This window comes from Heliangelus exortis, chromosome 1 (assembly GCF_036169615.1).
Source record: "Heliangelus exortis chromosome 1, bHelExo1.hap1, whole genome shotgun sequence".
NCBI lineage: Eukaryota > Metazoa > Chordata > Aves > Apodiformes > Trochilidae > Heliangelus > Heliangelus exortis.
The window spans coordinates 70,265,909-70,278,938 of NC_092422.1; the positions used below are offsets into that span (position 1 = coordinate 70,265,909).

The window sequence follows — 13,030 nt, forward strand, 5'->3', positions numbered from 1 at the left end:
TCAGGCGAAATTTGCTCACCTACTGCAAGCCACGGGGGGGGGGGGCGGGGAAGAAGGAAATAAATCGTTTCCTGTTTTAAATCCCTTTAGCCGGGTTTCCAGCACACCGCCCCAGGCACCATAGCTGCCTGCCTAGAGGGAAGAGGCCCCGAAGGAGCACCCAGGGGGGGCAGACCGGCCTGACCCGCTCTCCCCGGCCCCGGCAGGCGCCTCAGCGGAGGGGCGGCGTGTCGAAGCGGCTGCCCGCCGCCAGCTACAGACCCCCGCCGCCCGGTGGGCAGGCCGGGAGGGGCCGGGTCGGTCCGGTCCTCACTGCACAGTGGGACCGGGCAGCGCGGATCCGGGCTGGCTGCGGCAGGGGAGAGGGGCGAAGATTACACACCCAGTAGGAGCCCGTCCATGTCAAAGATCAGGTGAGTGACCGGCCGCAGCGCGGCGGAGGAGGAAGGAGCAGACATGGCGAGGCCGGGGCAGCCGGGAGCCCGCTTGGCAGCGGCGGCGCAAGCGCGAACCGCCGGGGCGGCAGGAGCCAAGGGGAGCGGTGCTGCCGCGGGGTAAGGCCGGGCCAGGTCGGGTGCGGGGGGGGGCTGGAGTCGTGTGGCTGTTGCCAGCGGCTGTTCTTATGTTTGTTTTGTGGTGGTTTTTTTGTTGATTGGTGGTTTTAAAGCAAATCTTGTCTCTCTTGGTGGGTCAGTTCTGGTGGAGGACTTTTCTTCTTAAGTCTTGCTCGGTCCCGCTTACGGGAGAGACTGGGGAGCTGCTCGCCGCTTGTCTTTTTAGACAGCTGTTCCGTGCAAAACTTTTTTTTTTTTTTTTTTTTTTTTTTTTTTTTTTTTTTTTCCTTTTTTTATGCCTCTGCAGGAATTTCCAAGGATAACAGTACCTCTGGATCATAATTTGAGGCACATTATTTGCATCCTTTTGCTTTATGTAGAACTGTGAAGAAAAAGTAAAAGCTTGTGTAAGCTTGTCTCTTAAGGACTGCAGAATGAGAGAATAGTTAATTATGTGCTGGTTTGGGTGTTGTTTCGTTTTCTGAAACATCCAATAAGTTCTCAAGTTCAAGGATTTTCAGAATAACCCTCCAGAGCTGGAAGTCTAACTATACAAAAGTTGGGAGGTGACTACCACGGTGGTTCCCAGGCTTCTCAACCGGGGAATACAACTCCAAATGTTTCAAATCTCTCTCCTGCATCCGCTACGGTACTCACAACCCCCAGGGATAGTGATAGGGATAGTGATAGGGATAGGGATAGCCAGTGTGGGCGAGATAAAGCAAAGTTTTGCTGCGTGGGGCCATCATCCGATGTTTCCTGGGCAGCTGTGAAAGAGGTAACTTTCCTCATCTGTCTTCCCTCTTTTGTATTTTTTCATGCAGGTAACTCAACGCTGGGCATCAAGATCATTGAAATAACAGTTGCAAAAGTAGAAAAGAGCTGTGTCAGGTTCCCAAGTTGACATGCTGGCTTGGAAGATTTGTACTACTTTGCAGTCCTATGTGAAGACAATGGTTAGTTGTGGATTTGCCTAAGGGAAGTCCTGTCTCTTTTCTCTGTAATTAATTTTTATGAATGCATTTCATGAATTGAATTCATTGCAGTGTCTTTGATTGAACCTGCCATACTTCACCATTTTAGCAAGTTAGTGGTGGTTTTTAATACCCTAATCTAGGTGTCATACAATCATGTTTGGATTTGCAGCCACTCACATATCTTGTCTACCCCAAAGCCCCTTAAAAAGCCCCTCACCTTACATTTGTGACAAATACCATAAACACAAAAGTTGTGATATGTCCTCCTATCTTGAACATAAGAAGACAAAAGATCCTTGACCTTTTTAATAATAAAACGATTTTCAAGCAAAGTTTTTTGAGTTTGGGGTTGACTTTCTAGGTTTTTATATTTGTTTGGTATTTGCTTTTTTGTTTATTTTTTTTCCTAAGCTTGACTCATTTTGTAATGGTTGTGTTTAATAATGCTGCTTAGGCCTTCCTCTGAGGCTAGGAAAAACACTGTGCACAGTGCTGTAAAAGTCTTACAATATCATAGTTAAGAATGCCTGCAGCTGTTTTCTTTGTGCAGTAAACACTGCAGTAAGCCAATGCTCCAACTGTTTTTGAACAGCAAATGCATTAGGTTCCTTAGTAGTTAATCTTAAGTGGGGACATAGCTAAAATCAGTAGAAAGGTCCAGTCTTAAATGTCCAAAACCGTTATTCTGTTAAAAGGATTTTAAAAATCATTATAGTAGTTTCAATACTTAAAATGGTACTATTCTGATTCCATAAGAAAGAATGTGTTTCTGGTGTAAGACTGTATGCTGTTGTGCCAAAAATTTCAAAAGGGGCTGTTATGGCAACTGTACTTGAGATGGATTGATCCACTTATCAAATATTCTTAAAAAACCCCAAACCTTGTATTTGCTGGCATAATAGGTTCTTACCAAGAAAAAGCTACATCAGTAAGGTACCTCCAGTCATTGTTCCAATTAAGAAAAGTGTAAGTATTTTGATAAAAGACCCACCGCCTCTACACTCCTCAAAAGGGGAGTTATTTACTATTTTTAATGTGCAAACCACCAGTTCATATCAGAAAACAGAAGGCTTATGCAAAACTTAAGAGTATTTGACGTGGAAGTAGATCCTGAAGACAACCTTTATGAAAAAAGCCCACAAAATTAAAGTGTAATAGACAGGATGGACCTCTTTAGGGCCAAGTGGTTTATGTTACAAATCTTACTGTGCACATTTCAAGATAGTCAGGTTACCTTCAAAATAGTCAGATTACTAGCTGATGACCTCAATTTGTTTTGCTTTACTCTGGCTCATCTGTGATAATAAATGTAATGTTAGCTTACTCGATTCTTCAAAGCTGCATTCCTACAAAGGAAGATCTTACTAAGAGAGTGAGATAGGATGGAAGTCTAAGCAGAACTTTTAATTCATTGTGGACCATAGTTTTCTAGATGTGCATGTAAGTGAAAATGCTGATCTAAGTTTTACCGGAGGAGTCTTAAATATTTGTCTCAAAGGTCTCAGGACTAGTATTTGTGTTTCTTTTTTTTTTTAAGAAGGAGTGAAAAGTTGAGATTGAGAATTGTGCAGTTGATTTTTTTTGTATGTTTTTTTGCTACTTTTTAAATTAATGTAAGCCTTTTTAAAGTGATGAGGATTTTATTAAAATGAACTCTGAATTTGTGGGAAGCACACTTTAGTAGAGACACATTAACCATGGAAACCAATAGTGAATTATATTCCTATGAACCTGATGTATGCATATTGAGAAGGGTGAACTTGGGTTACTAAGATGTAATCATGCAAGTAGAGAATCCTGCAAAGTCTGAAGAACAAGGTTAAATTAATTTACATTTTAAAATTAGTTTAACTTGCTATCTGGGCATATGCCAGAGTAGATGAATTCTTCTTGAGTTGTAAATTTTTTGGTGTTACATGGTACATATATATGCTAGATGGCCAGGTTTTTGAATGACTATAATTTAGCTGCCTAAAGATAGACATCCCTTCTTACCCCAAAAAAAGTCTGTTTTCTCTGGCTTTGTAATAACATGTCTAAATAACATGTCTATTTTTTTATAGTTCTTGCTTGTGAAATAAGGTGAAAATCCTCAGTTGCCTATCCACGGGGTTAAGTATGCAACATAGTGTTTTACCTACTTTGTATGTTTGTGTTTTCTTTACCTTGGAACTATAGCGTTTTCCACATCACTGAAACTTACATTACTAAGTTCCTATGGAGTGCAAGCTTCAGAATATTCCTAGGTGTTTTCTTAGGTAATACACTTGGCTCAGAAATTGAAGTTTCTTATTTTACTACTTCATAGTTTTCTCAAAACATGGATTCACTTATATTTTAATACAACTGATAGTTGCATCATGCAACATCATGTGTTTCACTTAGAAATGACATACGGTTTTTCTTGCTCTGCAGGTGCCTTGGCAAAGAGGATAAAAAGATAATTCATTTTGATTTGAGTATTAAAACAGAACCATAGAATTGTTTTGATTGGGAAAGACCTTTAAGATTATCAAGCCCAACTAACCTGTAACCTAGCAAACTGCCAGGTCCATCTCTGAACCTTGTCCTAAGCACCACAACTTCAGGTCTTTTCAATACCTTCAGGGAGTAACTCATCCACTTCCCTGGCCAGCCTGTTTCAGTCACTGGCAGCCCTTTCAGTAAATAATTTTTTTCTAAATACGAAGACTTGAATAAGTCTAGTAATTGTAGAAGCTTTCACAACAATTTACTGTTAAACCCACTATTAGTAACAAATTACTTTTAAAGATTAAGAGTTAAATATAATTTAATTCGTGTATCAGCTGAGATTCACAACAGTTGCTAAAGTTGAGCCTATAAGCCCTCAGAAAATGAAACCCCTCCTAGTGCTGCATACAATAGCTTTCCACTGTAAGAATATAAATTAAGTGATACTTGTTTTGTTTTCTTTCTGTTCATGTTGCAAAAAGGAAGATGAGCATGTATCTTAAGGCAATTAAATGATGCCATACATCTAAGTCATGTTTTACTAATTACATAAGTCAAAAAGGAGTATATCCTCTTTAATAAACTATATGAGCCTTTTTGCAGCCAAGCAAGTAGGGGGAGAAGAGCCATCCATTTTCTGGATTTTTATATTTGCCACCAATTACAAGCGGGATAGTCACAAAGGCAAGAAAGATGATGTGCTGTGCTTTGGGAGAATAAAGTGAAGAAGATATATGTTGGTCATCTATAAATTCAGATGAGGCTCTATGAAAAGGTTCTTAGGCAGCAATGAGGGGTGAAATTCTAGAAAAGCCAACCAAGCACACTGGAGGGAACAAGGGATCTTAGATATTTTTAGATGTCAATTGCTGTATTTATTGATGGGATTGTTCAACAGAACAGACAGTTTCTGAAGCTGGGAAATGAAGCCTTAATGCCATGCTTCAGGACCTTTTTTGTTTCCATTAAAGTCTGAAAATCACTTTCTCTGTGGCTTGTGAACTAGCTTTTTGACATCAGTTTTGGTCTTCCAACAAAATATTGGCTGTAGGCAAAGTTTTTAGGTGATTAGCAGTGTCATTGTAGTTGAAATTCTGATGTGCCTAATGGGTGGGTTCCTCTTAGCCTTAAATTTTCAGAAAGCTTAGGGCAGAAGTGATCACATCCCAGGGTAAGATCTGAAGTGTATCTTTTTTTTTTTTTTCCGTGTGATATGGGATTCCATTGTAGGATCATTTGCAGCTTTATTTATCTGACTTGCCATTGTTGCAGGAGCTTAAGATAATGGTTATTCTCTTGGGTTTCTTGTCTGCATATGAATTTCATGGCTACATTTTTTCATTTTAGTACAGTTTGATTGTTAGAGATTATAGGAAAAGAATCTGTATTTCTAGTGCCATGTGGAATACATTTTCTGTCAGCCTCCCTGAGCAAGAACATCAATCACTTGGTTGCAACAATAAAGGTGGAACTGAATGCAGTCACCCTTCCAGTGATTCCTTTCAGTCTTGACTTCCTAAATTCAACCTCTTCAAAGGCTGCAGTAATTATATTTTCAGGTGTAAAAGAGAAAGAAGATATTGTGATTCTCAGGGTCACAAGGTCTAAGCCAGTGATCTGTAATGCTCCAAATTCAGGTTTTATGTGTGTTCCCCATTCAGCATGCAGCAATGTGGAGAGTTCAGTGAAGCTCAAAAATTCTGCCCTTTCAGTTAAGCATCTACCCAGAAGACCTCAGCAGAGGTGCCTGGGCTTGTTGACAACTGTCCCAGAATGTCCCAAAACATACTATCAGCCTAGGTAGTGCAGGGGGACTGCTGGAGGCCTGTTCTTGTACAACACCACAGCCTTTCTGGTTTTCCAGTCATTCTGTCAGTCTGAGTGTCTAGAGAAGCCAGAGAAGTCATAACACTGTGCTGGAACATACAAAGCATGTATGAAGGGGAGGGGAGGGGAGAGAAGAGAAGAGGGGAGAGGAGAGAAGAGGGGGGAAAGGGAAGAGGAGACAGGAGAGAAGAGAAGAGGGGAGAGGAGAATACTAAGCACAGTCACCTTCTTCTTGAATCCCTATTGCAGCTGAGGTGTATTAGATACACGGCTTGTTCTTAACTAGGGGAGTTAGGACTTTTCCTTGGTTGCAGGTGTTAGTGTACCTCTCAACCAAGTTATTCCATTTTTTCCCATATATAAGTGGTCCACCTACTTTAAGTTAAGCATGTGTTTATATACCTTGAGGAATTAAGTTAAATGTGTTATAATAAAATATATGAGAAAACAAGTAGGTCTTAATTTTGTTTTATACTTTGATATAAAATTTTCTTGGCAGAAGATCAATAACGGATTCTTGTTTTCATTAAACATTTGTAAAGCAAGAAATAACCACTTGGAAATACTAATACAGTCAGGTATTAGGGATACCTAGAATTGTAATTGTAAAGCATTGTAATTCTAGTGCTGTCAAGTCAGCAAGACACTGATGTTTTTTTCCCTAGGCTAGCTAGCTCCATCTAATAAGTGTATCTCAAGCATTTCACCTTGGCTTCTACAAGGGGAATGATTACTAACAGTGACACTGAAAGATTCATCATAGAATCATAGAATGGTTTTGGTTGGAAGGGAATTTAAAGATATTCTAGTTCCAGTCTCCCTGCATGGGCAGGGACACCACCACTAGATAGGTTCCTCAAAGCTCTGAACGTTCTGGCCTTGAAAGCTTCCAGGGAGAGGGCATCAACAAGCTCCCTGAGAAACCTGTTCCAGTGTCTCACTACCTGTCATAGTGAAGAATTTCTTAGTACTGTCTAACCTAATCTATCCCCTTCCAGTTAAAAGCCCTTTGTCCTATCACTACATGTCCTTATGAAGGTCTGTCTCCAGCTTTCTTGTATATCCCTTTCAGGTAAAAGCCACTATAAAATCTCTAAAAAGCCACTGTAAAGCCACTGTAAGATCTTTCTGGGTCTTCTCCCAGGCTGAACAACTGCAACTTTCTCTGCCTGTCTTCATTGGAGAGGTGTTCCGGCCTTTGGATCATCTTTGTGGCCCTCCTCTGGACTAACTCCAAGAGCTCTATGTCCTTCTGGGGGCTCCAGAACTGGGCACAGAACTCCAGGTGAGGTCTCACCAGAGTTGAGTAGAGAGGGAGAATCACCTCCCTTGATCTGCTGACCACTATTCTTTTGATGTAGTCCAGAATACAGTTGGCTTTCTGTGCTGCAAGTGCACGTTGTCTGCTCATGTTAAACTTCTCATCAGTCAATGCCTCCAAGTCCTCCTCAAGCAAGGAGCAAGGTCTGTGAATGGGAGGCTGCTTCTACCTGCCTGTAGGGGACCTCATCTACTCAGTCATCCCTGCCAAGTGTCCCATAGCAGACTCCACAGCTGTCACCTACCCCTGACTTCCCTTTAGTGCTGACAGATAAGCTCCTCATCCATCCCCAGGCAAAGCTCCGTGGACTCCAGCTGGTCATTAATATGACAGGCTCTTTCCTGTCCTTCCTAAAAAGCTTAGACAAGTATTGTTTAGTAATCAGAACTTCTGCCCTTCCACCATATTAAACAAATCCTGATCATGCATCCTTCTATTTCCTTTACTTCCCAAACACTGTTTAAAAATTATTTCCTTTACCAGTTCAGTGAATTGACTTCTATTTTACATATGAATATTTATACATAAATGAGTAGATGCTATCTCCCACTTGGTGTCCAGAGACCAAAGTAACTTAAAACCAATGTTTCTAGCAAAGTGAGAAAGAAAAAACAATGTTAGATTCTGTATTTACATCCATGTTGGAAAAAACCCACCAATCCACAAAAGCAGGTATGTGGTCAAAGTAGGTAATGTATTCTATTAAACAACATAACTCTGTTCCATATCATGGGAGAATACAGTACGGGGTAATGTAGTACCCTATTTTCCATAGCCTTAATGCAGCCTCCCTCTTACCTCTTCAGTTTTCGGTCCTTGCTTATGCTTTCAAGCCATTGACTCATTGTCACTTTAGCATCCTTTAGTGATTTCTAATCAAGCATGGAGGAGGAACCCAAACAAAGAAAACCCCTCAATTCAGTCTTCATTCAGTTTGCAGATTTGTACAGGAGAGGGGAGGGTTGTTGTTTGGTTTTTTTTCATTCATTAACTCATTATAATTTTTTTCATACTGTTTTGGTTTGAATGAATAGATCTTTTTACTCTACATTTTGATTTTCCATATGAAATGCCTTGAATTGTCACAATAACTGGCACAGACAACTCTTCATTCAATCCATCTATTTTTTTCATACATATTCTTGGTTTGTCACTAATTTCTTCTCCTTTACATGATTACAAGTTGTTTTTTTTTTTAATTAATATTGCCTAATAATAATTTGTTTAAATAAAATTTTTGTTAGTAAATAGTTATTATTAAGCATTTCTGAAAAGCTGTAGTGTATATACATAAGAGACTTGATGAAGTACAAATATTTTTGTGTTTTGCCAATGGGTGTTGCATCTCATCAGTTGCATCTCTCATACTGCTTCTTGTGTCTATATAGAAGATTTTATTTTTTTTTTTTTTGTCAGTAACTTCTAACATACAAGGAGATTGGCAAGGGTTTTTTTAAAAAATTATTTTCACTTGTTAATTTTTTCCAACAACTCTAAGGCAACAGATATAGAGTGATTCAGAGGTTTAAGGTAGGAGCTAGTATCTCCTATTTGACTACGAGACAGAAAAGACTAGCAATTTGAAGTTGTTTCAAAGTTATTACAGTACAATGTTATTTTAATGTAGAGGGAGGAAAAACACACAAGAAAAGCTCTGAACAAGCTGAACCACAGAAAAACGTGATTGAAACTTTGCATTTAGACAAGTTTAAACACATTGGTTCAGTTTTATTCCTCCCAGTTATCATTAGTTTCAGTATTTTATTTAAGGAAAAAAAAAAAAAACATTTTATATTTACAAGTATAAGATTTTGATTCTGTTAAGTTTCATTGGCATTGGTTGTCATATACATCTCTCACAAGTTTCCCTGTGAAAAATTCATAAACTGAGGTGCTTGAAAAAGGTGTTTTAATGCAGTTTCTCAGAAGGTGCTATGTAGGTATTCTGCAAGAGCATGTTGAAATTGTTTCCCACAAGCAAAGTAGTGTTTTATCAAGAAATACTGATGGTGTTGTGTAACAAGAAGTTGTTTCAGTGTTGCCCTTCTTTCTGCCCCTCCAGTTCTGTTTCAGTTCACCTGTGATTGGACTTTGTACCCATTTCCTGCTAATAAATGCACAGCTCTCTGGTTTGAAAGCTAGAGGCAGAAACTGAAACAATTCCCTGCTGCAAGGTAAAAATGCCCCTCCTGTTCCAAAGTCTGTCACTTATTTCTAGTTTTAATTTAATTTTGTAATTTTTAATTGTAAATACTGTGGTTATATGTCGTTGGACTTCATATTCTTTCACAGATCAAAGCAAATTTTTCATGGTCGGAAATCAGTGATTATGAGAAGTATTAATAGATACAGTGTTGTCTTTTTCTAATTAACGTAATGCAATGTGTATTAGGTAAGAAAGAAGAAGAAACTGATGCTAACATTGTTCGTGTTTGTAAGATACTGTCAACTCTAGTGGCAAATTATTTTGTAACAAAATGCACCTATTACAAATATTGAAATGAAGCAGAACAGTTGCTGCCTGCAACAGGTTAAAAAGTGTCTAAGTTTTACTTGAATATGAAAACATTTTGAACAAAACCAAAAGCAGGATGTTTGTGAAATAGAACATTTTTCAGCTGTGCAATGGTGCTTTTTCTCTTACCACTTAAGCTATGGTTGTTTAAAAAGTAATGTTGAAAGTTTATGTAATTTTGATTACAGACCTGTTTCAAGAATTAAATGGAAATAAATTGTTAAATAGTTTTAGAAGAAGCTAGGTTCTAAAATAAGATTGTAGTTTTGAAGTGATTCTGGTTTGTATGCAGTGTATGTAATGTGTGACAAAATCTGTTTGATTCAAAGGTGGAAGTCTACAAAATTAACTGTAACTTTTTAAGGAATATTTAATAAATCAAATCCCTTAATTTTCTTTTACACATCCAACCTGCTAATGGGGGGCAAACAAAGCTACTGAGAGGACTGTGTCTGTAAGAGCAATCACTGAGATGGGATGGGAAGTAATAACAGAGAAAACTAAAAGATATGGAAAAAAATAATCACTTCTGGATAGTTGTATCTGCCAGGATTATACAGAAAGACTGCGGCTGGACAACCACTCTGAGACAAAAAGAAGGAAGGTGACAGAGGAGAAGCCAAAACAAGTGCTGAGCAAAATCTGACCACAAATACTACTTGCTATGCAATTTTGTAATGACTTGCTAATAATATGGATTCCATACAACCTGTTTTCTCACAACCATATATTTGCTTCTGGCCTCAGGGTTCTCTCCAGGTGGATTTTGCTAAATGAAGACCTGTATCTAGGTGTTAAATGTCTGTCAGATGGGCAGCTGAGGCTATTTTGGTGCCAGGAGAGCCACAGTCACCAATAGGGAGCATTGAATGCTACTTGCTAGCAGAGGAGCGTGTGTCGTGGGGAGAGGAGTCGTGAGGAAGGTAAGCAGAGAAATGCATCAATATCAAGAGTAGTAATGGTAGAATGGTACTGAAAACAGCAGTACCTATTAAGGACCTGGACAGAAGTTTTAAGTTAAAAGGTAATGGTGTAAAAATGGTCTTTTCTTTTTTTTTTCTACCATGATAAAGAATCAGTTGATCAGGTATACTTATACGGAAATCTTAAAGTACAGGGCACAAACAGACATCTTTTCCCCTGAACGTGCAGGAATCCCTAGTATTAAAAAATTTATTTAATTCGAAGCCAAAGAGTTAATAAACTGTATGGCTACTTTCTGACAGAACTGGCAACTGTGGTGAAGAAAATCAGAAGCTGGTGACATGGTTGAGTCATTTACAAAAGTTGCTTAACTATGCAAGAAAAATCATGTCTCTAGTTTATATAAGTTATTGTAATAGACAACTAAATATTTTGTCTATTATAGCACTTGTCTAATAGCAGCACTAAAGTGTTAGTTCTGAGAAGCTCATGTTGAATAGAAGAAGTGAAATTTTTTTTCGCTGATATGCAGAATCCATACTTTAAAAACATAATAATGTGTTATGGCACAGAGTACAGAACAATGCCATTTTTTAAAGACATTTTTATTTGATTGAAAAGGCATATTATTAATTCCAAACATAGTTGCATCACTCTCCAGTCCAGGCCAGAAGATAATGAGACCTGTGGAGCTATAGCAGAGAAACTGTTCAAATGCTAAAAAAGAAATTAATACTGATGTACGACAAGAAAATGTGTACTACAGGAAAATGGAAAACATACTTTTTACATTTACTTATGCTCTTGAAATGTCATGCAAAATAAGGTGAAAATCGAGTGAGTTACAATAGTCTTGAGCTAATTATAAGTTGCATTCATTTTGAGTTGAGATTTTGCCTCTTTACTCCTTCATGCAAAGGGATGGTGTTCTGATTTAACAGTTAGAATTTACAAGTCCCTGTGAAAGAAAGAGTATGAACTAAATAAAAGAAAAGGAAGGGGAGAAAAAGAGAAGGAGTTTTCTTCTCTCACAGTGCAGAAGGAACCTGGGTACCTTGTGGCTTAAATTGCTGGTTTTCCTGTGTTGCTGTAATACAATATGTGCATTTCTACATTGTTAGCTTGAGATACTTTTTTTCTGTCAGGCCCACTTAGTCCCTTCCTGTACTGTAGGCATATATTTTTGGTCTTAGGCTTATTTTCTGTTTTAAATACCCTTCATTATAAGAATTTAATTTTGATTGTTGCCTAATCCTATGATGTTTAAATTCTGTCTGTCATATATTTCTCCAAGCTAAATATATTCAGTATGTTCTGTTTTGTTTTGTTTTCTTGATGGAGGAGTAAGTCAGCTATTCTTTTGCATGCTTACTGAAATGCATACATTTTGGAATTGGGATAAAACTGGCTAAATTTTATGCCCTGTTTTGTAAATTTCTTTGCCTTTTGTCCTGCACATTTTTTAAAAGATTCTGATATATGTAGTTTGTAGTCAGACAGCTATATAACCACTATGAAACTCATAACTCTTCTTTTACTAGCTGTACAATTGTTCTTTCCAGGGTAAATATTTTTCTGCTTTATAAGATCTCTTTATTTCATGATCCATGACATTTGTTTCCAAGTCAGCTCTGCAACAACTGATTTTAAAGCCATTTTGTACTTTTAGTTTTTACCATGAATAATGCTAGTGAAGTATTTCTGCATTAGAGCTGGTTAGAGAATAGCTTACTATTAGGTATTAAAAAATGGGAGATTTGAGGAGTACTCTTGTAACCCTGTCCAAAATAATGTAGTAAAATAATGTAGTAAAATAATAATAATGTAGTAAAATAAAAATAATGTAGTAAAAATATTTCCCTGCCCAAAAGAACAACACAAGTGGCTTGGTTTCACCTTGTAAATGCTAAACAGTCTGTTTCTTGGTGTAAAATTAAAAGAGAACAATCTTATTTTTCAACTATGACATTTTAAAAATAGATTTTTTTCCCCCATAGAAATGTTTCAAAAAAATAATTCTAAACTTTCTTCCATGAAACATATTCATGACTATCTTCCCAGTGAGGACATACCATTCCCTGAATATTCGCTGTGTGACAGAAGTAACAAAAAAAAAAATTCTTTTTTTTTTAGAAACTATAGAGAATAAATTTGGTCTTCAATAAGCAGCTACAGTTATTTATTTTAAATCACTCATGCTTGTGCAAATGAAGTAGAAGGAGAAGCTATTTTGTGTCTTCTGAGCCTCCTGCTTTCACCAACACCATAAGTCAGCTGACCTCCAATTGAATTATTTTTCATTTAAAAAGCTGTTCCATTTCTATCCATGGTAGTAGGCTCACATTAAGAACCTGGATAGATCGGATCACAGCAAAGAAACCTTTGGCTAATGGTAATCAATGAAAGTAATTTGCTATTGGATCCAATCATCCCTTTTCAT

General features: G+C 37.9%; 2 protein-coding genes across 15 annotated transcripts in view; one reads left to right on the plus strand and one right to left on the minus strand.

Annotated features, from left to right (window-relative positions):
* Positions 1–506, minus strand: part of PUDP (pseudouridine 5'-phosphatase) — a 64,853-nt gene extending 64,347 nt beyond the window's left edge. Inside the window, exon 1 of the mRNA XM_071747734.1 lies at positions 383–506. Coding sequence (XP_071603835.1) covers positions 383–458 — 76 coding nt within the window. The 5' untranslated portion in view covers positions 459–506. The remainder of the gene's footprint in view (positions 1–382) is intronic.
* Positions 64–13,030, plus strand: part of STS (steroid sulfatase) — a 105,097-nt gene continuing 92,130 nt past the window's right edge. For 5 of the 14 annotated variants that reach the window (XM_071747625.1, XM_071747606.1, XM_071747655.1 and 2 more), the window contains exons 1-3: positions 65–413; positions 1,379–1,510; positions 10,414–10,589. The gene's annotated coding sequence lies outside the window, so the exon portion shown is untranslated. Of the gene's footprint in view, positions 414–460; positions 555–1,378; positions 1,511–8,945; positions 9,326–10,413; positions 10,590–13,030 lie in introns of those variants that run through there. The other 9 variants (XM_071747711.1, XM_071747700.1, XM_071747645.1 and 6 more) reach the window with 5 other exon arrangements.